The sequence below is a fragment of the Ambystoma mexicanum genome, chromosome 6p, assembly GCF_040938575.1.
Source record: "Ambystoma mexicanum isolate Mex_15411 chromosome 6p, UKY_AmexF1_1, whole genome shotgun sequence".
NCBI classification, from domain to species: Eukaryota; Metazoa; Chordata; class Amphibia; order Caudata; family Ambystomatidae; genus Ambystoma; species Ambystoma mexicanum.
The window spans coordinates 1,366,647,837-1,366,673,715 of record NC_090935.1 but is presented as its reverse complement, the minus strand read 5'-3'; the positions used below and the strand labels follow the sequence as shown (position 1 = coordinate 1,366,673,715).

Sequence of the window (25,879 nt, the reverse complement as noted above, 5' to 3'; positions counted from 1 at the left end):
TGTAAAGAGGTAGAGACAGCAGAAGGTAAAAAACATCATCACAATATTACGAATTACATTTCCAATATTGTTATCCTTGGGTGTTTCTTTGCGTTGTTCAAAGGGTTTGTGCTGTGCATATGATGATGTAGAAGAGGAATCCATGTGAAGAAGGAATCCAGTAGAAGCAGGCCCGTAAACCTGTGAATTAAGTACATTGAAAGCAATGTGTGTCAAATGAAATAGCTAAGAAATCCCATATTTCTGTGGGCCTTTGCCTTGCCACTAAAATGTGTGTCAAACCAAAGAGCACAGAACCACGTGTGTTTAGGTTTACATAGCTTTTCTTGGTTCATCGTTTGGAAACACTACTCTTTTAGGCAACTTCCCCTCCATATTCTATGGATCCCCAAACATTTTGCTTTTGAACCTGTCCTGACTTTTTACAGAGAACTGAAGCCCTCAGCTTCACTTCCATGGTCTCTTACTCATTTTGTCATGGAGAAACTGACCAGTCCTTCAGACTATGAGTACTGGGTAACTATGTTTCACTTTTGTCTTTTTACTTTTTACCTGTTTTGGTAACTTTTGAAATAGTGCACACAACATCTTACAATACAGTGCATGGGGTTACCTTTGTATCACCCTAAACTTTTACAATGCAGATTTTGGGTTACTTTTTAATGTGTCTAAGTACTATCCGGAGGCCCGCAATTACATTTTTACAATTTTTGCATTTCTTTTAGTGTGCGCATTTGCGTTTACGACGTCTGGCTACTAAATGTGGCGAGTGTCCCAAAATGGCCATTACGCAAGGTTTTTCGCTTGTTCTATGGTTATTTTATTTCTTGATCTTCTTCCTGCCTTCTGATGTCAGGAAATCCCTAATATGGTCATGCATTTGCCTGGGAAAGCGGCTGTTTTTGTGGCTAGTGCAAGCCATTTGTGTGTGCACACAGGAAGTGGATGGGACTGTCTGGTCCCATTCCACAACTGTGGTGCCTGAAGGTCGTGTGTATATGTGTGAGTAAAACCCACAGTGGTCCCTGGTTGAAACACTGCTGGCTGAGTGAGTGGTGCAATTTACCATTGGTGGGCTGGTTTTTGCCATGTGCCTGGATTTGGGATAAGAAGACAACTCCTGCAGTCATTGCAGCAGATCAGCATTGGAGCCAAGTATCCTGTGTAGCTGTGCAGCTGACTGAAGACCTGTGGACGATCCTTGAAGAGGCCTGGTGACCTTTCCTGCAACTGTACCAATTAAGCCCTGCTGGTCTAACTGATCTGAGAAGGCCCTCTGCAGTGTGTCGACCTTTGGACTGGTGGGACCAACCAGTCTCAACGACATCTTGCGTTTATGCAGCTTTGAACCTTCGGAATCGTCCCTGGACCACCCGGTGGACCGACCAGCTCTGAAATGGGCTACTGCGCCTGTAGCGTTTTGGTTCCGCATTCTAACCCAGAACTTGGTTTCCAGCTTGTTCTACAAGTCACCTTTTTGCCGGGTTTCAGCTTCCCAGCATCAAGTGACCTGTCCTGGAAGGTCTTCTTCAATCGTGACTGGAGAGATGCCTGCTGTCACCTGTGTGCGGTGACTGTCGCTAGAAACGGCTTCCCTCCATCTGGTAGAGTGTCCTAAAGAGGCCTGCATCAGTGCCTGCTGCATTTCTTCTTCGGAAAGGGTTGCATTCAGCTCTTGGACCCAACTAAAATCTTCCTTGCACCCCTAACTCCTGGGCAGCTTCTATGGATCAAACAGCGAGAAAACCTACCTCCAGCGGCTCCCAGTCAACCTGCTAAGTCACTTGGGAAAATTGGAGTATGGGTGGTGAGTAATCGCAATCATTACATCCATCGTCATCTCCCCTATAAGAAAACTTTGTGAATACATTTGATTTATTCCATTCCTTTAGCTTTTTAAACATTTGGTTTAAAAGCTCTTATAAGAGATAGAAAATGTATTTTACCTGTAAAATCCTTGCAAAGTCTTCTGGAAAAATGTTCACCACCACAAGAACTGTTCCTGCCTTCGTCCCCCTCCCACAAAGAACTTTGCAACTTTTGGGCACAAGGCCCCATTTAACATAGGGACTGGACTTACAAAGTTAGGATCTTACTTCTTGCGAACAGGTTTTCGTAACTGCACAATTACTTACCTTCCATTCAGGTGTTTAAGTGAATTGTATGCATTTCTACAAACCAAACTTGACTGTATATATGTTTTATAACTGAGTGTTGTGTGATGGTATTAACTGCTTGATTCACTTTTGTAGTATTTTTGGGCCCATTAAAGAGAGTATTTTTTTACTTCTGGTCTAGGCAGAATCATTGTGTACTTCACTGTGTGGACTCATTGTGGACCCCTTGCCACACGCACTCACTCCTGAGACTAAGCTTTGACCACTCTCGCACACTTACCTTCACTGGGTTTGGCAAACCTCTCAGAGTTCCCCTGTTCACTATAACTAGGGTGAATAGGTCCAGAGAGAATTTTGCTCAAGTATACTCCTCCTCCTTATCACCCTCTGCATATATAAAGAAAAAAATCACTTTTTCATACTGTTTATGGAACAATCCAGGTTTTATATAAAGTTGTATGAATCAACATAAAATGAATATTTAGAGATATGACATCAAACGGTAATCAACCGGAAGTACAGACAGAAAGTATTTCCAACACACAGGGCCAAACATTTTTTGGCGTGATACCAATTTGTGTGTGTAAGACAAACTCTCAGTCGTTTTGTGTTTTTTACTATGTGAGTTTTCTGACAAACAACGACTGAGATTGAGTTTGTCTCACACACACAAATTGATATCACGCCAAAAAATGTTTGGCCCGTGTGTTGGAAATACTTTCTGTCTGTACTTCCGGTTGATTACCGTTTGATGTCATATCTCTAAATATTCATTTTATTTTGTTCCATAAACAGTATGAAAAAGTGTTTTTTTCTTTATATATGGAGAGGGTGATAAGGAGTAGGAGTATACTTGAGCAAAATTCTCTCTGGACCTATTCAATTGTAATTTTTGTTTCATAAGTAACCCTCCTGGGTAGAATAGGCTCCAAGCCAGGAGCCCAATTGTTGAATCTATAACTAGGGTGGCCTGCTGAAATTTGTCCACGAGGCCAGATATTAGAAATCCATATCAACATTCGTAAAGTGTTAAAAACAGGCTGATGCGACACACCAAAACCATAGGTTTTGTCAATGTTTGTTTTTCTTTTTGTATGAGACATAGGGCCTCATTATGAGTGTGCCAGTGTGGTAATAATGTGCCAGTGTTACTGCATAGCGCCTTGTTACCGAACCAGCACACTCCAGGTTTGGTAGTGGGGTGGCCGGATTTACCTGCAGCTCTGAGCTGCTGGTAATTCCGGCACCCCACCATCAGAAAATGCTGGTATTACCAGCACAGGTATTAACAGTGCCGGTAATACTGGCAATTCCCCCCTCGAGACCTATGGAACTCCATGTAATGGGGAATATCCACCCTTACCGGCACTTGTAATCTGCCGGTAATTCTGGCAGATCAAGTGCCGGTAACGGTAATACTGTTTGGCGGTATCTGACCGGATTTACAGTCGGGATACCACCAAACTTTTAAATGAGGCCCATAGTGCAGACATGGCATCAAGGAGCACTAGAATGATACAAAAATTATATTTTTCATTGAAGAAGGAACAGAAGATGCAGTAAACAGCACAGGATGGTGTGGGGTCTAGATGGGAGTGAACTGCACAAACATAATATGGGGCAAGGTGGGGTGGGATTGACAATGTGCACATAATATTAAACAGTACATTTGACAAATGTTTTCCCATAGTCTCCCATTATTTCCTTCCACTACACATGTACAATTGAGGCATAGGGAGAGGAAGGGAGTCGAATAGCATAATTATTCACGGTCAAACAATGAAGCTGGGATTGGAGACCAAGTCTTCTGGTTGAAATGTCAGCAATTTAACCTCTATACATATCTCAACTACTGTATTTTAGAGAACACGTATATTTACGGACACAACATACCTTCTTTATTTCCACAGTTCTAAGACCTTGTATTTCAGGTGCTGCTGCAACAAAAAAAAGAAGGAAAATGAAAATTCTTGCGTTTGACACATTTTAGATCAACAGAGCACTCCAAAAAGAAAGGGAGAGCAATACATTAGTAATGCACTTTTAAAACGTTCATCAGTGTGACTTTTATTACCTAACGCTGATTGTTGAAAATTCAAATCCCGCATCAGGGATGATCCAATTCAAAAGGAACACAACACTTTAAAATTAAATGTAGAAATCAACCATATCAAAATCTAAACATATTCCAAGTTAGCACTGCCAGAGACAACTACTAATTGGTTACTTGTTTTGTCAACAATTTTGCATGAACCATTTCAATATGTGGAGCTGGTTGCAAAAGATAGGATTTCCACCCCAGATACCCCGGAACCAGAGGCGGGCTTCACTTGTGAATCCCGCCAAAGGCAAAGCAAACAATGGGACCAAACCTGGTTTGGCGCGCAGAGTAAATCTCAAGAAGGACCTTTCCACAAAGAAATGGTGAAAAAAGAAGACCAGGGCCATTTTGACAAACGCAGCCAGCTGTAAATGCACACCACGGTAGTTAAAACGAAACCATTGCCACCAGCCATTCAGTGAGGAAAGGGTAACATAAAGAATGTTACATGAGAAGCTAGACAAAGGGAAGCTAGACAAAGGGGATACTAGGTAACCCCTCGAGCACCCTATTGTAAGATAGTGTGTGCTGGGTCTAGAAAGTTACAAATGTAAACAAAGTCAATTTCACTTTACTGCTCTTGGAAACAGTAGTTTAACCAAGAGAAGGTATTCAAAATATTGGGAAATGTGAAAGACTTCCCTCATCCTTTTTGTCATCCTTTGGCAACCCACATGTTAGCAGCTTTTGCTAGCTTCTTGGGCTCAATCGCTTTTGAGTCAGCCAAGCGCTGTCTCAGCTCAGGAGAGCAGGCATCAAAAATAGATTGCAACACAAACAGATTTCGCATTCCTTCAAAAGTAGTCACTCTGTAACCCTTAACCCAACCATCTAAGTTTTTCAAACATTCACACAGATTTTCCCAAGAGACACAAATTCTGGACTCAGTGATGGACCTTGTGGCGTCCCAGTGGCTAAAGGTTGAGGCAAAAGGGCCTCTTTAGGTGAAGAGGGGCTCTCTCCCTGAGATTCCACTTCCTCATCTCACTCCTCTAAGACATTAGAGATAGACTCTGAATTATCATCCCCAATATCATTTTCCACATTTCCTGTGTTAGTAGGTGTGACAGTCCTACTACCCAGACTTACTTTGATGATTCAACAATCTTGCAATTAATTCATTTTTCTTTCCTTTAACAGGGAGACGCCTGGCCTTAAAAATTTCTTTCAGTTGTTCTACTGTTAAAATGACCAGGGCTTCCTGACTGAAGTTATCCATATTCGGCACGTTATACAATTGCTTTTCTAGTGGAGCTTAACCTTGTGAAGGTTTTTAGTTGAACAAAAGTAAAGCACATTTTTAGTGTAACCACTCTACAATAGATCCTCACCGCCTGCCACCAGTGTTAGACAAGATTGTATGCAGTACCCTTTGGGTGCACTACAACAGCGCTAACCTCCTGGCAATAGAAACCCAACCTTTGGTATAAGTCTGCACTACACAGGTTGATAGCGCCTGGAGCAGTCAGGCTTATCGCAAGAGGGGTCAATGTGAGCTGTAGGGGAATTACACAGAGATTCACAGTGACAAGTGTTCAAATAAACTCTTACACACAAGGTTTCTTGATAAAACAATTATTAATTTATGTATCAGCCAGTTAGAATAAGCCTTCTTCAGAAGGGGGAAATATAAAAGACCACACAAATATTTCAAAACATACACTCAAGTTTCTAAATCAGTAAGTACCCTTTTGCATAAACAATTATTATCAGTCAGTTATAAATCCTTCTTTAGAAGGGAGCAATAGAATAGTAACCCACAAATACACTTCAATACTGTACACTCTGAGTTTCCGAATCAGAAAAGACCCTTTTGGGATGGCCCACAGACACAACCTACACCCACAGGTGACTTCAATAACTAGGGTGTTGGCAACATTAATATCATACTGTTGGCATTCAGAACACTCTTAAAAGGTTGGTAAAAGGCAAAGGTAATTAGAACACAAGAGATAAAAAATATTCTTAAGCAGGGCAAATACTTTCAGATCCTAGAGTCATACAATTCAATAGGCTAAGCCAAAGTCAATAGGCAAAAGTCTTGTATAGTATGAAGCACTTCTGGTAAGTAAATGGAAAAGTCTTTGCACAGGTTCTGAGGAGTCTGATGAAAAGAAGAATCAAATGTAGGGCCGTGAGCTGATTAGACTTGTGAGTTGTGTAAGTTACAAGCACTTCTACAGTAAGAGGTAAGTTCTCTTAGACTTGTTTTACAGTACCTTAGCAATGAAGAAAAAGATGCACGCTGATGACCTCTGTTCCTGTGCAGCTCTGCAGATCTCACTGTTCCTGGGCCTCAGTTGTGGGGACAAGAGGAAGGACGTCAGGGGACTCCTGCAATGCACTGGGATGGTCAAAACCTGCAACCGGAAAACTACACTTTCAGTGGCTGTTTCGGGTTTCGTCTACTCGCGTCTACCGCAAATAGCAACAGCACGGTTCCTGGCTGTTGAGGTGGACTTTCCTTGCTTCTGGGGTCCTGCACTCTGTTGACGGGGCTCAGGCTTGGTCAGTCCTGCTTCTTGGGAGTCCGGAGGATCTTCCAAAAGCTATAGGCTAGCTTAAAAGCAACACACACAATCTGGTGTTCCTCTCCCTGGCTATACGGTTTCCAGCAGCAACTCTGTGGAAATTCAGCCAGCTCCGAGATGGATGTCCAGGTGGCTTACTTTGGAGTTGATTGGTCCCTCCAACTCAAAGGGAGAAGTCGCCCTTGCAGGGGCTTCTCTGTCGATGCAAACTTGGCGTTTCGGCACTGCAGCAGGGCTTCACCGGGCAAACCAACGGTCCAGGAGTTGCAGCAGGCGTCCTCTTCAAGGTCTTCTTCGGCTCCTTCGTCCAGTGGTCGACTCTGCCTTCCAAGCCAAAGGACTCTCCTTTTATTCAGTTCTCTCCCATTCATTCCAGCCTAGCTGTCACCCAGCAAGGTGGCTGTCCTTGCCGGACAGTCAGCCAGCCAATCACCACAGAGTGCATTTGGATCTCCTAGGAGACTAAGCACAGGGAGTTTCGGACACCTCCCTCACTTCCTGCCTTCCCCAGACACTCTGGAGCCAGAGGCGGGTTTCACTCCTGAAGCCCGCCAAAGGCGAAATGAACAAAGAGACCAACCCTGGCTTGGCACGCAGAGAAAATCTATAGAAGGACCTTTCCACAAAGAACTGGTGAAAAAGGAAGACTGGTGGTCATTTTGTCAAAGATGGCTCTGCGCCATTTTGAAAAGGATGGCTCTGCACCATTTTGAAAAAGATTGCTCCCGAGGTTGCTTTACCAGAGCCGCGAACGTGGCCCGCGGTAAAGACATACCATGGTAGTTCAAACAAAACCACTGCCACCAGCCATTCAGTGTCAGTGAGAAAAGGGTAACAGAAAAATATTACATGAGAAGCTAGACAAAGGGGATACTAAGTAACCACTCCAGCACTCTATTGTAAGATAGTGTGTGCTGGGTCTAGAAAGTTACAATGGTAAGTAAAGTAATTTTTACTTTACTGCTCTGGGAAAAAGTAGTTTATCCCAGAGAAAGGTATTTAACCCATGGGGAAATCTGAAAGACTTCCCTGTGCCACTGCACTGAAGGTGCTGTGTGACACAATGTAAAAGATGATGCCTATGGAGTTTGTCAGACTCCATAACCAAGAGGAACACAGAGGTAAAATTCACAGTAATATACATGAGAGAGTGGGAAAAAGGGTCACACACTCTGCAGGTTAAAAAAATCAAGTCCTCAAAATCCAGCAAAGTTGCTAGGGGTCTCTAAGGTAGAAGAAACTGGCACATTTCTGAGAATTCTCCCTAACAGTTCTATGGGTGTTGAATTTGCTAATTTGAGGGATCTCCCCTGTTATCAGCCAGTCTAGATAAGGGTACACTGGGATGGACTCTCTTGGTAGGTGCACTGCCACTACTGCTAGCACTTTGGTGAACACCCTTGGAGCCAAGGCTATGTGGAAGGGGAGCACCTTGAATTGGTAGAGTTCTCCCGCTATCTGGAAGCACAGGTATTTTCTATGCGCTGGGAACATAGAAATATGAAAGCATGCATCTTTCATATCCAATGTTGCATGCTTTAGAAAGGGAATCACTTCCTGAAGGGTTGTCATGCAAAATGTTTGTTGCTTGACATACGTGTTTGCTGGGTGCAGGTATAGTACTGGGCGCATTGTTAGGTCTTTCTTTGGCACAGGGAAGTACGTTAAATAAATACCCTTGTTTACCTGGTTTGCTGAGACGATTTCTATTGCGTCCTTTTCCAGCAGTGATTTCCCCACACCCAGTAGTATTGCTTTTCCTCTTGTGTTGATTTTCTTTGTTTCGGTGGGTGGTTGGATGGTTTTTCTATAAGTTCTATACAATGTTCGCCCGCCATGGTAGATAACACCCACTTGTCTGAGGTGATCCCACTCCCATGCGTGGGTGAAGTGTGAGATGCGACCTCCCACTGGAGTGTCATTGGATGGGGCCTGGAGGGGGTCGTCATTGTTTGGGAGGTGTGTGGCCCCTAGTAGAGGAGGCTCTACTTTTGCTCCTTGATGATTTGTAGCCTTTTTGAAAATTGGGGGTGGGGAATTGTTCCTGCGAGGTGCCCCATGATGTAGATTGGTTACCTTGCCCATAACTGAAGGAGCTTTGTCGGCCCTGCCCACGGAACCGTCTTGTGTTGAAAGACCCCCTTGCACAAACGGCTTGTAGGACAGATGCCCAAGAGATTTTAGGTTGTCATACTCTTCTTTGGCACTTTTAAGGGCATCCTCAACCGCTTTACTGAACAGTGCATTTGATTCAATAGGCATGAATGAGTAACGTGGCTTGTGTTTCAAGTTTAAAACTGGATGGCCTAAACCAGACATGACGCTAAATGAGCGTGCATTCAGCTATGATATGGCCTGCATTGTCCGCTGCATCCAGGTTGTTTTTAAGGATGCAGTTGGTCACCTGCTTGCCTTCAGTTACAATCTTTAGGAGCTGATATTTCAGGGGATGTCTCAATTTGTAGTTGCAGTTCGTCCCACCTATGGCAACTGTAGCTAGCCAAAAGGGAAGTATTGTTGGCTATCCTAGTGTGATAGGCAGCCGAGAAAGCCACCTTTCTGCCAAAAGGGGAGGCTAGAGGTGTGCCTGCCCTTTTCCTAGTTGTGGTAACCACCAGGGTGTTGGGTTTCAGGTGACCCCTGATGTATACAGGGTCGGTAGGGGCCAGCCTGAACACCTTCTTGATGCAGGGATTTACTGCTCGAGTAAGGTTTGGCATTAGGAGAGAGGGTGGAATGCGTCTCTGAATAGATTGCAGAAGGGGAATGAATTGGGTTGCAGACTTCTTGTCTCTAAGAATGTCCTTCACAAAGTCTTTATCAACTTGGGCCTCCTGGGTGTCTATGTTGAAACGTTCTGCTGCCTTGAGGAGCAGCTCATTGTATTAGCACTGGCTGTCGGCTGAGGAGCCAGCCTCTGCTTGATCTTGATGGTCTGGTGACTGGATGACGTAGACAGCGTCATCGTCATAATGGTTAGGGAGATTTTGCATTTTTATGCTTCATCCCCTCTCCTAGTGAGACCCCAGCACTTTTTGCTGGACTTCCAGACCTTTTTCTTTCAATCGTGAATGAGTGAAGCCTTTTTCCACTCATTCGTTCTTGTGGGCTGTCTCTTTTGGGAACTCTTTTCTTTGTATTCTGCCTATTCCTCATGTAACTACAGTTCTTAAGGATAGAGATCTACTTAGTATCTCTCCCTAAACTCTATCTCCTAGTTATGGATGGTGGCAGTAGATGCATTCTACCAACTACTGTGTCGTGTTTTACCGCAGGCTATGTCCATAGCCTCGGCAGTGGACAATAGGGTCACCCAAGTACCAACTTGAGGGCCTCCCTTCTTTTTTCACCAATACTAACTTGCTTGTTCTTTCTTATCCATTCTTCTACCATCCTGGGAGGGGAAGGTCAGTGTGTGTGTTTTGCCTTTGGCGGGATCCCTGGAGTGACCCGCCTAGGCTCCAGAGTCTCTGGGCAGGCAGGAAGTGGGGGAGGAGTCTTCCACCCCCCCCCCTGTCCTTTGTCTGCCAGAGTGCCTGAATAGGACCATCTCCCACAGGGAGTCTGACTGTCCTAATTGGACAGCCAAACACTCCTTTCTGTAAAATGCTGAGAGATTGCAGAGGAGTGTGTGCTGGAATGATGTATATGAATTGCTCTAATGACAATTGATTGCGGGAGAACTGCTTGCGGGAAAACTGATCGAATTTAAAAGGTCAATTAGGACATATATGCGGGGGGGGACCCCTGCAACCGCCCACCCAATCCAAAACCTCCCACCCAATCCCCTTATATTATTTATTATCCCAAACCCACCCCACACATATATAAAAGAACTAAAACAAAGGTAAAGGTCAATTGTGCAGAAGGTCAATTAGGACCACTGTTATTAGGTCAATTAGGACAAAAGGTCAATTTGAAAAGGTCAATTTGGGTAATACCTGCTGGAAATGTATACAAGGTGAGGCTTCTGGAGTGAAAAGAAAGTCGACCACTGGAAGCTGAAGTAACCGAAGAAGAAGACAGCCCGAGATGTCTGCAGATCCTTTTCAACACTTTGAAGCCACCAATGCTGTTCTGACCCCATTTTCTGTGTGACAGTGGAGCTGCGAAGAGGACGACTCCTTCCCTTTGGCTGGTGGGAACAACCAGTCCTAAGACTGAATTTGAATTGAGCCACCTCCCGAGGTCCTAGGAGTTTCCAGAGCTGCAGAACCCCAATACAAGGATACCTGCTGCCCATTTCGAGTGCACCGTCGTGGAAAGGCCAAACCCGCCCAAATCCTTGCTGAACCCATAAGGACACTCCAGAAATAGATCCAACTCACCCAGTGCCCCTCATCAGAGCGTGGGACTGCAGGAAGCGAAGATTGACCGGGCGATCTGAGTCCTTTGTTGGTGATGCAGAACAGGCGCCAAAACTGTAGACTAAACCAAGAGGTTGCTGAAAGTCTATGCCCCACGTCCTCCTTCGAGACTGCTGCTGAGAGATCCCGTCCATTGTCCTGCCTTCAGTCATCAGACCAAGGAATCCGGAGGTCAGGTCCAGAGCTGCAACATCGCAGAGAATACAGCACAAACATTTTCTTCTATCCTAAAGTACTGTGGGGAAAAAGGTATTGCTTACCTGAATCCAAGAAATCGCTCCAGAGCGTTGGAGTGCACGTAGAGGTGCGCAGGGTTACCCCCTCTTACCTCCGACTCAAGCCGCTGCTTGTGTCCCTTCATCGAGTGCTTTAATAGGTTTTGCTTGTTAGTTGTTAACTTGCTGCTTCTATAACACTAGAGACTGCAAGAAATCCACAGAAACCTCGTATTCTGCTGCTTCTGAAGACTTTGAGCACTCTCTGATCTGCCTTTTAAGACTTACTGGGCAAAGAAACCATCTCTAGAACCTTGAACCAGGCCTATGTTACACTAACTAAACATGTTCCTCCCTTTAATTGACTTCACTATATGTGTTTGCAGTTTGCAAAGTAAATACAGTACCATAATAACTGTTAGGAAATGCAGGTGCGCGTAATAACCGATAATATGACAACATTGTATTTTCCCTTTCTAACATTGCTACAAATGTAACCGCAAACAAACACAAAAGTGAAAATGCCCTTTGAAGTGTATTCTCAAGTATTCCGAAGTGTTCTGGGTAAACATCTTAAGTATTTAAAGTGATTCTGGTGTAAATATAATAAATATATACTTTTATATGAATTATAAGTGTAAGTATTTCTTTGGTGTGCATGTCTAACTAGGGTCAATGTACTTACCGACAGCTCACATTTTCCTCTTAAGATATAACTGACTGCTCTACCACTCTACCAATGTCCTAAATTAGTACATACTGAGAGTTGGAGATCTACAAACCACTGGGATAGCTTACTAAAGTCTTACTACCAGTAGGACTTTAGGAAAACATCCCCAACAGCAATATTGGTCTTGGTCACCCTGGTCCTGGTCCTACTAGTCCTCTTGATCTCCTTGAGAGCCAGGGCCAAGTGCACTTGAGGTATCTACAAAATATAAGTCCTGCGAGGGGAGGGGAGGGGATGCTGGGCTGAAAAGTGTCCAGGCATATCTTTTTAGCTGCTGGTTGATCCCTAACTACTACTGTGTGTGATGAGCCCTGAAGGTTAAACAGTTCTGCAGGGTGCTGGTACATAAAGTCAACAAAAGAGGACATCCTCCTCATGACACTATCAAAGCTCTCTGTGGTCCACTCAGATGACTTTGGAAATACTGAAGTAGGAGTGTCCAGTAAGGGTGTAGGCTTCTTGTGGCGCATGGTCCCTGAAAGAGTGTCTAAGGGTGCAGGGGTGTCCTTAGATTTAGAGGGGTCACTATCTTGGGAGGTGGAGGGATTAGATGGTAGACGCGTTCATTTTTTTGTGGAGTTCAACGTCTTAGATTTTAAAAGAGGGCCTGAGTCGTGTTTCTTAATGGAGTTCTCTCATCTTTGAGGTAGTGGAAGGGGCAGTAAAAGCGCCTTTTGGCGCACGAAAGAGCATCTATTTTATGTGCAGTGTCAGAAACAGACTTGTGTGTCTGTTTCGGAAGCCTGTCATGCGGCAAACGTGAGAGCGATGGCCTAGAGGACAGGGATGCTTTTGAGGGCCTTTCCTTTGACACTGCATGGCTCTCAACGGTTGGCAGCATGGTCGACGGTTGGCCGGGGGATGTGTGCTTGGTGTGGCGTGAAGTGTACGTGCTTGAGTCGCCGGGTGTAGTCTCCGTAACAGGACTGCCGGCCTGCTTAATGGAGTCAGAGGCTCGCACATGGGAGTCTGTCAAATCCTGTTCGCCCTCTGCATCACTTAGGACAGTGATGCTGCCGCCATCACTGGAAGCTCCCTCCACGTCAATGGAGGCCTCGGCCTGCATGGTGTGGGCGGACCAGCGTTTTGTTCTACGGTCCTTCAATGTCTTTGGTCGAAAAGCTTGCAGGATATGCAGTTCTTTTTGAGGTGATCCCATGGTAGACAGCGTGTGTCACCGCTGTCTACCATGGGATCACCCCTGTGTGTCGACCATGGTGTACTTCCTATTGCAAGACGGACACAACTTAAAAGGTGTATTATCCATGATTAGTGGAAAAGGCAGCGCAGCGAAGAGAAGGACATGAGGGGAAGAGATTAGACATTCTCTGAAAGGAGAAGAAAGTATGGCCTCCCCTCGCTCTGCCTACTGTGATGGGCAGAGACTGATGAGGCCTGTGTAGGCCACGGTCAGTGTTCGTCGATAGGATTGTTCGGGACGGCAATCGCTCCATCTGTCAAAATCTGCTGCAGGTGATCTTACGGCGGGCGATGGGCGGTTAGCGAACGAATAGATCAGGCTATAGAACTCTGCAAACTAGCGTCCGACTACGATGGCAGAAAAGAACAATCTGAGGGACCTCGAAGCGTGAAGGACCATGGGAACAGTGGACATCACACTACGGATATTATTACTAACAGGCCCAGTCCCCTTTCGAGTTTAGAAAACAAATCCTGTAATACTCTGTGACTACCCCTAGATGTAGGCCTATGCATAGCATGTGATCTAAGCAGATCCACAAGACTCAGAAATGTTTATTATTGAGTACTGCGCGATAATATCACCTGCTAGTTTGATTTATTAGTGTGTGTTTAAGGCCTAAAATTAATATTGTATTTTTATACATTCCTGTTTAAATTCAATTATTGTGTGCTTCCCTTTGTGGACTCATTGTGGACCACTGACCACACTCAAACTCTCCTGAGAATAATCGTGACTGCTCTCCACCTTTACAATAATTGGGTTTTAGCTTACCTCTCAGAGTTCCCTGTTCACTATAACTAGGGTGGCCTCCTAAAATATGTCCACCAGGCCAGATTCTAGAAATCCATCTTAACAATCAGTCCTTGGGAGGAAAGGCTTTTCACACCCAAGTGTCCAAGACTGCTGGGATGAACCAGAGCCTCTGAGATGGTGTCAATTGGGTTTTTTGACATTGTTCAATTTAGGAAAAAGCCAATATTGTGCAATATCTGGAAAGTGCGCTTGAGATGACAGAGCACCTTATCTGGAGAGCAACCCCTGAGGAGCCAGTTGTCCAGGAAGGGAACAACATGACTTTTCTCTCTACTGTGCCAGGCCTCCATATTGCCATCAAGTTGGTGAAAAACCATGGGGTTTCGGTCAACTCAAAAGGCAGCACCTCGAACTGGTAACACGCACTACCTATTATGAACCTCAGAAATTTTCTGTGCGGTTAGTGGATTGGCACATGGAAAAAAACATCCTCTAGATCAAGTGACACTAGCCAGTTCTGGTACTGTAGAGCCTAGAGGATTTGTCTCAGCATCACCATTCTGAATTTGTCCTTCCTCTGGAACTTGCTCTAGTCCCCGAGGTTCAACCCTTCGGGACAAAGTATTAATGGAAGTACCATCACATCCTCTTTTCCATGCATCACTGCCCCCTTGGCTAGACGAGGGGACAGTTCATCCAGAAGCGCTGGATCAAGGGCTGTAGGAGCGTCCCCACAATGGATGATCCAAGGTCTGCTGATAAAGCAAAGAAAGTAATCCCACCATGACCAGTTGCGAAACCCAAGCATCTGAAATAGTGGCTTGCCACTCTTGCAAATGCACAAAAATGTTACGCCAGAAAGGCACTGAAGCTGTTGACTGCCCTTTCTCTGCACCTCTATCCCTACGCCTCCATTATTGGTGGAGGTAAATAGAGTTTGACCTGCGTAGTGTGATGAATCGCAGGGTTGCGTCACTTCGCCGTAGAGGGGAGTCTTTCCTTGTGAGGCTAGGGAGGTGAGCCTGCTATGCAGCATTCCCTCTAGGGGTGGCAGTCAGCGGGACGTCACAGGGAGAGACTCCTCTTTTGGGGATAAAGACTCCCGTTCCATTAAGGAACTCCATAATCCCTCTTTTCTGAACCACCAATAACATCCATACTTCAGAGAAGCTCATTAAAACAAACTACTGTTTGTTATTGTAATGTGAGTCCTAACATTCATTTTGAAGAAATGTCTGACAAAACCACTGAGACAAAGAAAAGAGATGGGTGAATAATACAGATTACTCTGTGCTCTAAAGTTAATGCAACTGTGATGAAGGGGCCCAGACGAGTAAAAGAGATTACTGATCAAAGAGAGAAAAGACTATGACATTACGCTGGGGAGGATCCAGTGATTAGATATAGAACAAGGAGGAGGACTGGTGATGAAGAATGAAGCCCAGGAAGTTCAAACCTGGGAAGAGATGGAAGCTGCTGAGCAGTGGGAGAGCTCCGGTTGTGAGGAACTGGCTAGTGGACGTACCGATGAGGCACAGGGAAAACAGATCTGTATTGCGTAGGGGCAGAGAACACTGAGGAACGGATAACCAAGTGAGCAGTGGCGTGACCTGGGAAATGTGGACCGTTCAGTTCACTAATGGCACCAAGACCGCTTCAGCCATTGCGACGCAGAGCCATGCTGAAGAACCAAGAAAAACCGGCATGACATCCAAGGTCGTTCCAAGAGTTGTTACGATCCAGACGAGAGATCCGGTGATGCTAGCAGGTGAGCAAAAAGCTAATGGGAGAGGCGGGAGACCCGCAGAGGGATACAGGGAGCAGGGACATACTCAGCATACTAATCCCAGTGACACAAGAAGTCTTTAAAATGTGAGAATAACTACAGGACTCAGCCTACTAATCCCAGTGACACAACAGGTGCTTATAAGAGTACGAATAAGGGGGCGTGGCTTGGCGCCGATGGCGAGCGGTAGCTGATCCGCCGAGCTCCGGCCGAGACGCCGTTTCCTGATCCTTTTTCTCCGGCTCGCGTGCGACCCCGACTTCTGAGAAGGAACGAGCGGTTGGGCGAAGCAGCCCTGCACCTGAATAGTTGTTGGGCCCACCAAATTGGACCCCCCTGAGACTCCGGTGGCCCTGAATCGGTTCTCCCCCCCTCCCGTTCTTACTGGATCCAAGATGGCGCCCCGCACAGCATAGCGGTGCCTGCGAGGGGTACCCCCTCCCCCAACGGATTCCAGGGCCCGGCGGGGAGAGGCAGCAGCAAAAGAGAGGCTCCGCTCTTCTAGAGACCACCTCTACGGACCACACCATCACACACGGGGGCAGACCACAGCTCACGGCCCGATATTTGGCCAGGTGAAGGGCCCCACCAGTGATCTCACAAGTGAACTAACTTTTGAGGCCTAAAAACACCCGCAACCATCGCTCCAAGATGGCCGCCAAGAACAAGACCAGAGCCGCCACCATGGACTCCTTTGTTTCCACCAGGGCGAAGACCCCCACTCAATCCAAGGCCAGCTCCTCTGAAGTTGCCCAGTCGAGCGAAGAGGTGGCGGCCGATAACCACTCTCAGATACTTGATGCTATAGCCTCGCTAAAGACGCATATAGACTCCAAGATCGACGAATTCAAAGTCGATATTCAACTGATCCGCCAGGACGCTCGCAACTTAACGGAGAGGGTCGCGACCGTTGAACAGTCGGCAGAGGAAGCCTCCACGGCCATCACAGCCATAAAGTCCGAAGTTGTCCTCCTGAAGAGGAAAGTCACCTTTTTGGAGGAAAAGGCGGAGGAGGCCGAAGGTCGGGCCAGACGGAGCAATATCAGGATCCTGGGGGTCCCGGAGGGGAACGAGGGAGTAAATACCACATCCTTCGTCGAAACCCTTCTGCTACAAGAAATAGGGGCCGGCAAATTGACCCAGGGATTCTCTGTCGAAAGGGCCCACAGATCCCTTCAGAGGCGCCCTCCCCCCGGATCGCACCCCAGACCCATAATCGCTAAGATACTGAACTTTCAGGACAGAGAAACTATCTTACGGCGATCCAGGGAGGGGGGCCCCATCGAGCGAGGAGACTCCAAAATCTCCATTTATCCGGACTACACGCAGAAGGTACAAAGAGAGCGGAACTCATTTGTCCCGATAAAAGCCCGGCTCCGACAACTGAACCTAAAATATAGACTACTTTATCCATCGCGCCTAAGGGTTGTCTACAAGGAGAGAGTGGTATTTCTCGAGAACCCAGATGCGGCCAACATGTGGCTTGAGGATAATAACCTGGCGGATGGCAAGGACAACTCACAGACTGAGACCTAACCCCCCAGCGACCCCCATGTAAGAAACATCGCACGTGAGACCGGAATACAGAAGATAATCCAACTACAGTTTTTTCATTTGGAAACGGCCTCGTTCGGCTCTGCCGCCAGGCCCTTGCCCCACCCCCAGCGTAGTATTTACCCGGTCTGGGCACCCGCCTGACCCAGCTCGCGCCCGACTCCCGGATGGGCTCCGACGGCTCGAGAGCGCCTGAGCACCGCGACAATGTTGTAGTTGCTGGGCGCACCAGTTTAAGTTTTGTTGTTAGTTTTATTAGTTGTACAGTCTTCATGCCTCTTTTGCCAACGCAGACCGAGATGGGTCTGGGACATGACACCGATGAACGAAATGCAGTGGTATCCCCCCTGCAGCCCACCCGAACAAGACTAAAGTGGAGTCGGACCCCAGAGTCCCACACCAAATCTGAAACTCGAACCGGATGGCGGCACAGCTTACTGTAATGACCTGGAATGTGCGGGGCATGGGCTCATACCTCAGGCGCAATCGTATACAGTCCTACCTCAGGAGGAAGAAAATCTCCATTGCACTCCTTCAAGAGACTCACCTCACGACGGAGGCCATGTCTAAAATTGCAGACCGATGGGCAGGGACTGTTAGAGGGTCCCCCTACTCTAAATACGCCAGAGGGGTGCTAATATGGATAAGCCCGGACGTCCCCTTCCAGATGGAGGGAAGTGAACAAGATAAAGAAGGGAGATTCACAGCGATTTGGGGCACATTGGAACAAACCCCAGTCTGCTTCATCAACTCTTACTTCCCTCATCACGGGATATCGGCGTACCTCGCCACATTGATAACGAAGCTGACTCGGTACCGGGACCGCACCTTCATATGGGGAGGGGACTTCAACTGTGTTGCTGACACGAGTGCAGACAGATCGCTGCCCCCCCCACGCCCGAGCAGCCTCACATCCGGTGCCTTGAGGGAAACTCTGGAGCAACTCAACTTAGTGGACATCTGGAGGGAACACCATCCGACCGACAGGTCCTACTCCCACTACTCAGCTCCACACGGAGTTCACACAAGAATTGACTATCTGTTCATCAATAAGGAACTTACCCCACACATAGCAACCACAGAATACCTGGGGCGGACGATCTCCGACCACTCCCCACTGACCATGTTATGGCAAATGAGAGGCCCCAGACCCCCGATCCCCATGTGGAGGATGCCGACCGCGGCACTTGCGGACCTCGAGTTCAGGGAAACCCTTGCCGAAAAATTGGAAGAATACTTGGAGAACAACATCGGTTCGGTCCCCTCCTGGGGCACATTATGGGAAGCAATGAAGGTGGTGACCAGAGGCGAAATCATATCGAGAGCCGGCGGAACTCGCAGGCAGTTGCGGAGAACCCTGGAAGCACAGGAAGCTGAGATCTCCCGACTGGAGTCCACATGCGACAACTCTATGGAGACAGAGACCAAGCTGAAGGAAGCCCGCACAGCATGTCAGCAGGCATGGGAAAGACTGGAAAAATTTGATTTCGCCACGCACACCGCCAGATCTCATAAAGAATCGGACAAACCGGGAAGACTACTAGCATGGCTCTGCAAACGGGAACACCCCAAACATCTCCCAGTGGAGATACGGGACGCTAATGGGTCATCCCACTCGACTCAGCTAGGGATCAATGAAGCCTTTGCTAAATTCTACACAGAACTGTATACCCACAAGACCCAGATTCCTGCTGCAGACATCATAGACACACTCGAGGAGATAGAACTTCCCCACATTTCGCTCGAGCAGAGAGAGGAGCTGGAAACCGAGATCACTCTTGAGGACGTTCAAGGGGCAATCAGGTCCCTCTCCAACAACAAAGCCCCTGGCAGTGACGGCCTCCCACCTGAGTTCTATAAAGCGTATGAGTCCATCCTTGCCCCAGTTCTCCACGAGGTCTACCAGGAGGCACACACGGATGGGATTCTCCCCAACACCATGAAGGAAACCATAATAGTCCCCATGCTCAAGCCACACAAATCGCCCACCGACTGTGAGTCCTATCGCCCTCTGGCTATGCTAAACTACGATGCCAAGATCCTCACATCCATATTGGCCCGCAAGCTAGCCAGGGTGGTGGGTTCCATCGTTCACGAAGATCAGAACGGATTCGTTCCTGGGCGCAACACCACTGCTAACCTCCGGAGGTTGCAGCATGTAATGGCCGAAACATATGACAGGGACGAGGACCTGGCGGTGTTGTCGCTCGACGCCATCAAGGCCTTCGACTCCATATACTGGGAGTGGATCAGGGAGGTCCTGAGAAGATTTGGCTTTGGAGGGGGCTTCATCAGGTGGGTTGAGGTCCTCTACAATTCCCCGACGGCGAGAGTAAGAACGGGAAGAGTGGTTTCAGCGGCTTGGGATATACAAAGGGGAACAAGGCAGGGCTGCCCGTTATCACCCATGCTGTACATACTGGGCCTGGAACCGATTGCATTATACTTCAGGCAGCAGCTTTTCGATGCTGGCATTAAGGTGGGCAATGCACACCACATAATATCCTTGTATGCAGACGACGTCCTTCTTTACCTAAGCTCCCCCGAAGTTAACGCGCCAACCGCGTTGGAGATACTGGACAACTATGCGAAGTACTCAGGGATCCGCTTTAGTAGGAATAAGTCCTCTGCCTTCCCCTTGGCGGGCTTACGCAACATTCCGGAAAACAATCTCCCAGAGATAGGAATAAGCTGGCAACTGGTCCAGTTCCGTTATTTGGGGATCAACATAAGCCACACCCCGCTACTCATGCATGAACACAACACCGAGGCCGCCATCACGAGTCTCCGAAGTTCTATAAAGTTTTGGTCCAAGCTCCCATTGGCCATGGTGGGCAGGGCAGCGATTGTCAAGATGATCGTACTCCCCCGATTCCTGTATTTCTTCGTAAACATTTGCCATTACATTAGACCGTCCTTCTTCAAGAAGCTGGAGGCCATCATCAGGGACTTCCTTTGGGGCCCACACAGGCATAAACTGTCGCTGTCCGTCCTCTCTCTCCCACACAAAGAAGGCGGAATAAAGTTACCGGATCTCCAGTTGTACTACCTGGCTGCCCAGCTGAGTCACATAACGAGATGGCTCTCGGATGAGCCTTCAGCAGAGACCGAACTGCTGAGGCAACCCTCGGACAATGTGATCCCCAAGGAGATCCTATGGCACCCTACATGGCAACCCCCGGTCCCCTCCATGGTGATTGACCTGGGAAGAAAGATATGGGCCAGGTCCTGCTGCATCAGGCGAATACGACACCCATACTCTCCGGACAATCCCATCCTAGCAGACACCTGTCGAACGGCTGCAGACATCTCTACGGCAAGGAGGCGGGAAGAGGCCGGCATTTACACATGGAGCGACATGTATGAGGAGGGAGAATTCAGGGATTTCGAATCTCTTAAGGCTGCCGATGGAATTCCCCCGGGCCAGTTCCTCTGGTACCATCGCCTCAAACAAACTGCTAAGAAACAATGGACCGGATGGCCGGAGGAGCCCTCCCCTGACCCTCTGCTACAAGAGATGCATGACCTCTCGGACGGCTGGAGACCTGTCTCCAGGCTTTACAGCAGACTATGTGATAAAACCAACCCTAAATGCGAAGATCTGAGGACAAAATGGGAGGCGGACCTTGAGACCCCGATTTCAGATAAAGAATGGGAAAGAGCGCTGATATTTCCCAAAAAAGTATCCAGGAACACCAGGTTTGGCCAGATCCAATTGAACGTTCTTTACAGGACATACATGACCCCACATAGGGTTGCCTCCTTCAATAAGACATCCTCCCCTGCATGCCCCTGGTGCGGGAATGATAAAGCAGATGTGATTCACATGTTCTGGACCTGCACCAAGGCGATGGCACTGTGGTCCAAGGCCAAACAGACCTGCATGGACGCCGGAATGACAAGATACGAATGGACTCCTGGCGAGTGCCTCCTGGGGACCTACCCCAGACCTAGCAAATCCAAGCACGCTGTTAAATTAATGGACATCTCATGTATCCTGGCTAAAAGAACAATAGCGATGGCCTGGAAGACGCCGTCGGGCCCCAGGCAAGAGAGATGGCTCAAAGAACTCGAGAGATGGACAACAGCTGAAACCAGGGCCTGGCAGGAAGGAATCACGAACAGTGGCGAAACCGAAGGTGGCACTTTGGAATCATGGAAGGCCCTCCTCAGAGACATACGCTTCAGCGCTGACTACAAACCCCCCTGAAGTCCCACACCACTGCATTGACACTGCTCGGATGCCGGCATTGGTGGAACCACCCCTGTGTTTGACCCCTCTTGCTTCCTGAAACTTTGGGTCATTGCCCCTAACCCACCCGTCCACTGTAAGTTTGCTACAACATGAAGACTGTTGTTGATTTGTTTGTTCCCCCCCCCTTGTTTCCCCCTCACCGTCTCCTCCCCAGTTCAAACCAATGTTGATTTCTTGTTGTATTGCACGTTTTCTTTTTCTTTTTTCTATCAAAACCAATAAAATACGTTTTAAAAAAAAAAAAAATAAGAGTACGAATAACTACGAGACTCAGCATAATCGTCCCAGTGACAGGGCAAGCATTTCTAAAGACCAAGAGAAGATTAGTGTAAAGCACATTGTTTTGGGGGAAATAGGGAATACAAAAAGTCAAGCTCAAGAGAAGAGACATTTGGGTTCCTTTAAAGTTTTTGGGAAAGGGAACCATATAGCGACACTTCAAGAGGAATTAGCCCAAAGGGGTAAACACGCAAATATTGCAAGAAGAACCAGGTCATCTCCAAAGGAAAGGGGACAGTAGGAGGGTGGAAGAGTCCCACAGAAGAACTAAAGGAATTAATCCAAAAGATAGCCAAGAACTATTAGACAATCATCTGTTAGGGACAAATAGCCTATCCAGGAGTAAGGTGTCATTCTCCTGGACTTTTGTAGTGTCTTTCTTTGGTTGTCGGATCAGAATCGATTAGTTTTGAGAAGGAGGACACACTGTTTACTTTTTGGACTTCACTACCGATGATGAGCACACTAGTTCATTTTGTTAGGTAGAGAAACCCATAGGATAGAGATAGATAGGTCACTTTCTTATTAATGTAATAAATCACTTGTTGAATATAACAAAAACTATTGTATCCCTTCCTTCTGACCTACCACAATAGACATAAGACAAGAAATGCTTAAATCCATGACTGCTGATAAACTAAATCAATGTAGTGGTGGAAGGCGTAGCCACGGCCAGTGCTAGTCACATTTAGGTGACCTTAAACTCCTTCCATTTATAAAGGGGCTTGCCTGCTTTCATACCTAACAGCAAAGTACTGTTGAACAGCCTGCAGGTTTTTGGCAAATCCAGACATCCTCATCCAAGAGAATGTAAATCCCATCAACCTGCTCATGCAATCCGCTGGGGATCCTGGCCAAAGTGTAAGATCTGATATTTACTTATTGTTTGCTTGTTAGGTGCCTATACAGGAAGCAAATACTGTTTCGAAGCGCCCACAGGGAAACCGTGAGGGGACAAGGGGATGTGAAACAATTAATTACAATTAAATACATAAAGAAATATTACATGCAGTGGGTGGGGGAGGACAGACCTATGCCTTGTGAGTGTTCAGAAGGTGCAAGTGCAGAAGGGAGGGGCAATGGGATAGGTGCTGTGGTGCTCAGGGGTGAGCAACAGGTGAAGTGCAATGAAGGGTAAGTGCGAGCCTCCAGGGAGGAGGGTGAGCCGAGGCAAGTATGGAAGTTGGACAGAAGCTGGGGGTGATTCGGTGTGGGAGGTCAGGACCCAGATGATGCATAAGGGCCCTGCACACCAAACAAGCAACTGTGAGATTAGCAGAGGAGAGTGGGGGCGAGGGGGAGGAGGTAAAGAGGAAAGTCTTGAGGAGCTTCTGGAAATGTAAGAAAGTCCTGCTCAAGACAAAGAGGGAGGGGGAGGTTGTTCCAAAAAAGGGAGCCAACTGAGGAAAGCGATCGACCTCCTGCCCTCTGTTTAGCGAAACGCTTTACACACAAAGAGTTGGTGCCAGAGGAGCGCAGGGGCCTAGGGCAGGAATGTTTAGTAATAGAGAGTTGCAGATAGTGTGGTCCCCAGCCGCCTCCTTGGCATCTACAACCATTGCAGAAAAAAATATTCCCTTATATCAGCTCCAGCAAGATGGTAGGAAGCCTCGGAAATTACACACCACAGAAGGTGTGCATACTTGGCAAAAAGCAAGAAGTGTCATGGGTTTAAAGGCCATCTTGCCAAATGCAAATAACTTCTTGCTCATTACATTAATCTTTTTCCTATCACGATCAGGGGGTAGGGTCAGAAAGGAGGTAGACAATGTTTTATTCATGGTAGTCTTCTGTACTAACATACTCAATGGGGATGGATGCCACAACAAGAAAACGGGTCTGTTGGTGGTCATTTGTACTTTTTTGACAAATTGGAAGCAGAACATGTTTTCTGCCAAACAAAAAGGATTGGGTCAGCTACAGCTGCTTTAAAAGGCAGGAGGGCCTCCTTTTGAGGGCCCTGATCTGGCATATCTCTCATAGACACACTGAACCATCAGCTTCGAAAGTGCCCCGAATGCTAACGCTTCAACTCCCTTTTTTCGAGACAGCATTTAGGTGACCATACAGGGAGGCCTGCTGGATGTCCAAGCCACAGACCTATCAAGACTGCTTGCATCCTACAAGTCCATAGACATTATCTGAGGCAAATACAGAATTCAAACCCGCCATGAGATTATCGCCCTCCTCATCATAGATAGCCTGCATTAAATGGAAAAACTGCATTGTAGGCTCGGGAGCCTAGCCCCATTGTCAAATTTTTGTTGCTGTTATTATGTCACTGGCTTCGTCTGAAGTCACCTTCAAAGGGTCAGCGCCAAAGAAACCCTCTGATCCTATAAATAAACATAAGGGGCATCTTTGAGGCACGCTACTGCTACCTTGACAGGTACCTCTACTGGCTGTCATATGTGTAGCAGGTCACAGTGCTGACGAAGGTTTGACGAAAATTTCAAGCATCTGATTTTTAAAATCCTCAAAGGAAAAGACCCCTTACCTTGTTGGGAGTCAGACGATCCATTGCGCTCATCTCTCCTTGAGATGAGAAAGAAGAGTGAGGTGAACGACTACTCAAGTGGAATCAATTATTTTTCTTTTTGCGCTTCTTCCTTTTCAGACATTGAACAAACAGTATCCACCTCTCCTGGAGTGGTTGGGGAGGGCCTAGCACGCAGCATAACAGCCCACTCCATAAGGGCATTGGGGTGCATGGCCTGACCGGAACGGCACTGCTTGATGCCATCTTCATTACAGAGACTCCACAATCGTATGTTGTGTGGATATGCCATGTACTCCTTTGCATTGCAGTTCCCGCAGCGCTTGAACCCTGAAGGATTAGGGGTTCCTCGACAAGGTGGCATAGTTTAGAAATGTTTTAGTGTTGCAAGAAAACAGAAACTAAGGTCTTGGGGAGTGCTGTGCTCTTTTCATGCTGTGGCTACGTCACTTCCATGACCATAGAGGTGGACCGTTAGAGAGATGCTGGTGCTGTGCTACAATATACGTCTTATTGAAAAGGTTTGAGGACAGCTGCCACTGAGGAGCATCTATCTCGGAAGGATAGCTCAGGGGCAATGCGCTCACCTTGGAAGCAAGACGACATGGAGCAACACAGGTTCAGTTTCTGGGTCCGCGCTTAGAAACCTCTGGGTATTAAGCACGTTATAAATAACCAATTATAATTATAATAATTATAATTATCAAGATAAGGGATCTGTGGTAAAATGCAATTCACTTTATAAATTACTACCTGAAACGTAAAGACAGGTTACTTTTACAGTTAAATATAATTTTACCTGCCCAAAAAATACCCCAATTGTGATTGGGAAATACTTTTGTTTACTCCCATAAAATGGTTTTACTCCCAAATTCAAAATATATTGAGTAAAATGCCCCCACTTCAAAATCTTATCTGGAAAACAGTGTCAGAGATTGGGGATATGTAACTGGTAAAGTTGTAGACCGCCCATTGCAAAGTTACTTTTACATACATTTTGACATGACAAATTCACCATTTATCTACAATCTGAAGCACAGGAAAAATCATTTGCTCAAAATCAAAAACAATGTGTCAAGCTCCAAAACAGAGATTACAACTCTCAAAATGGAAGCCATTACTTACCATTCTTCTCATGCAAACAAAAGATTCTGCAAAATCGCCTGTCTGTCACAGAATGCAAGAAGAACCATGTCACATGCACCTAAGCTACAGATCTCAAACTGAGAATGGAATATTTGTGGATCTCTGTCAGAAAGACGGACACAAAGTATTGGGGGAAGAGTGTTGCCCACAGTGACTGTGCAACTCTGGAACTTAGGGCTTCTCTGTTTCTTTTTTAAGTGGTCACAAGAGAAAGTGTATAAAAACCTGGCAATTTATCAGGGTATTTCCATAAACGTACTCCCACTTCCAAAATGTCATGGCAGCAGCTTGCCTCTTAGGTGATGCGTTTCTTTCACTAATAGCTACATTCATAATGTACGATT

The 25,879-nt window shown here is 46.7% G+C and overlaps 1 protein-coding gene across 17 annotated transcripts in view; it reads right to left on the bottom strand.

The window, feature by feature from the left end:
• MPDZ (multiple PDZ domain crumbs cell polarity complex component) overlaps positions 1-25,879 on the bottom strand; it is a 1,735,289-nt gene that overhangs the window by 198,449 nt on the left and 1,510,961 nt on the right. For 15 of the 17 annotated variants that reach the window (XM_069626067.1, XM_069626072.1, XM_069626070.1 and 12 more), the window contains one exon: positions 4,011-4,054. In XM_069626067.1, coding sequence (XP_069482168.1) covers positions 4,011-4,054 — 44 coding nt within the window. The remainder of the gene's footprint in view (positions 1-4,010; positions 4,055-25,879) is intronic. The other 2 variants (XM_069626068.1, XM_069626073.1) reach the window with 1 other exon arrangement.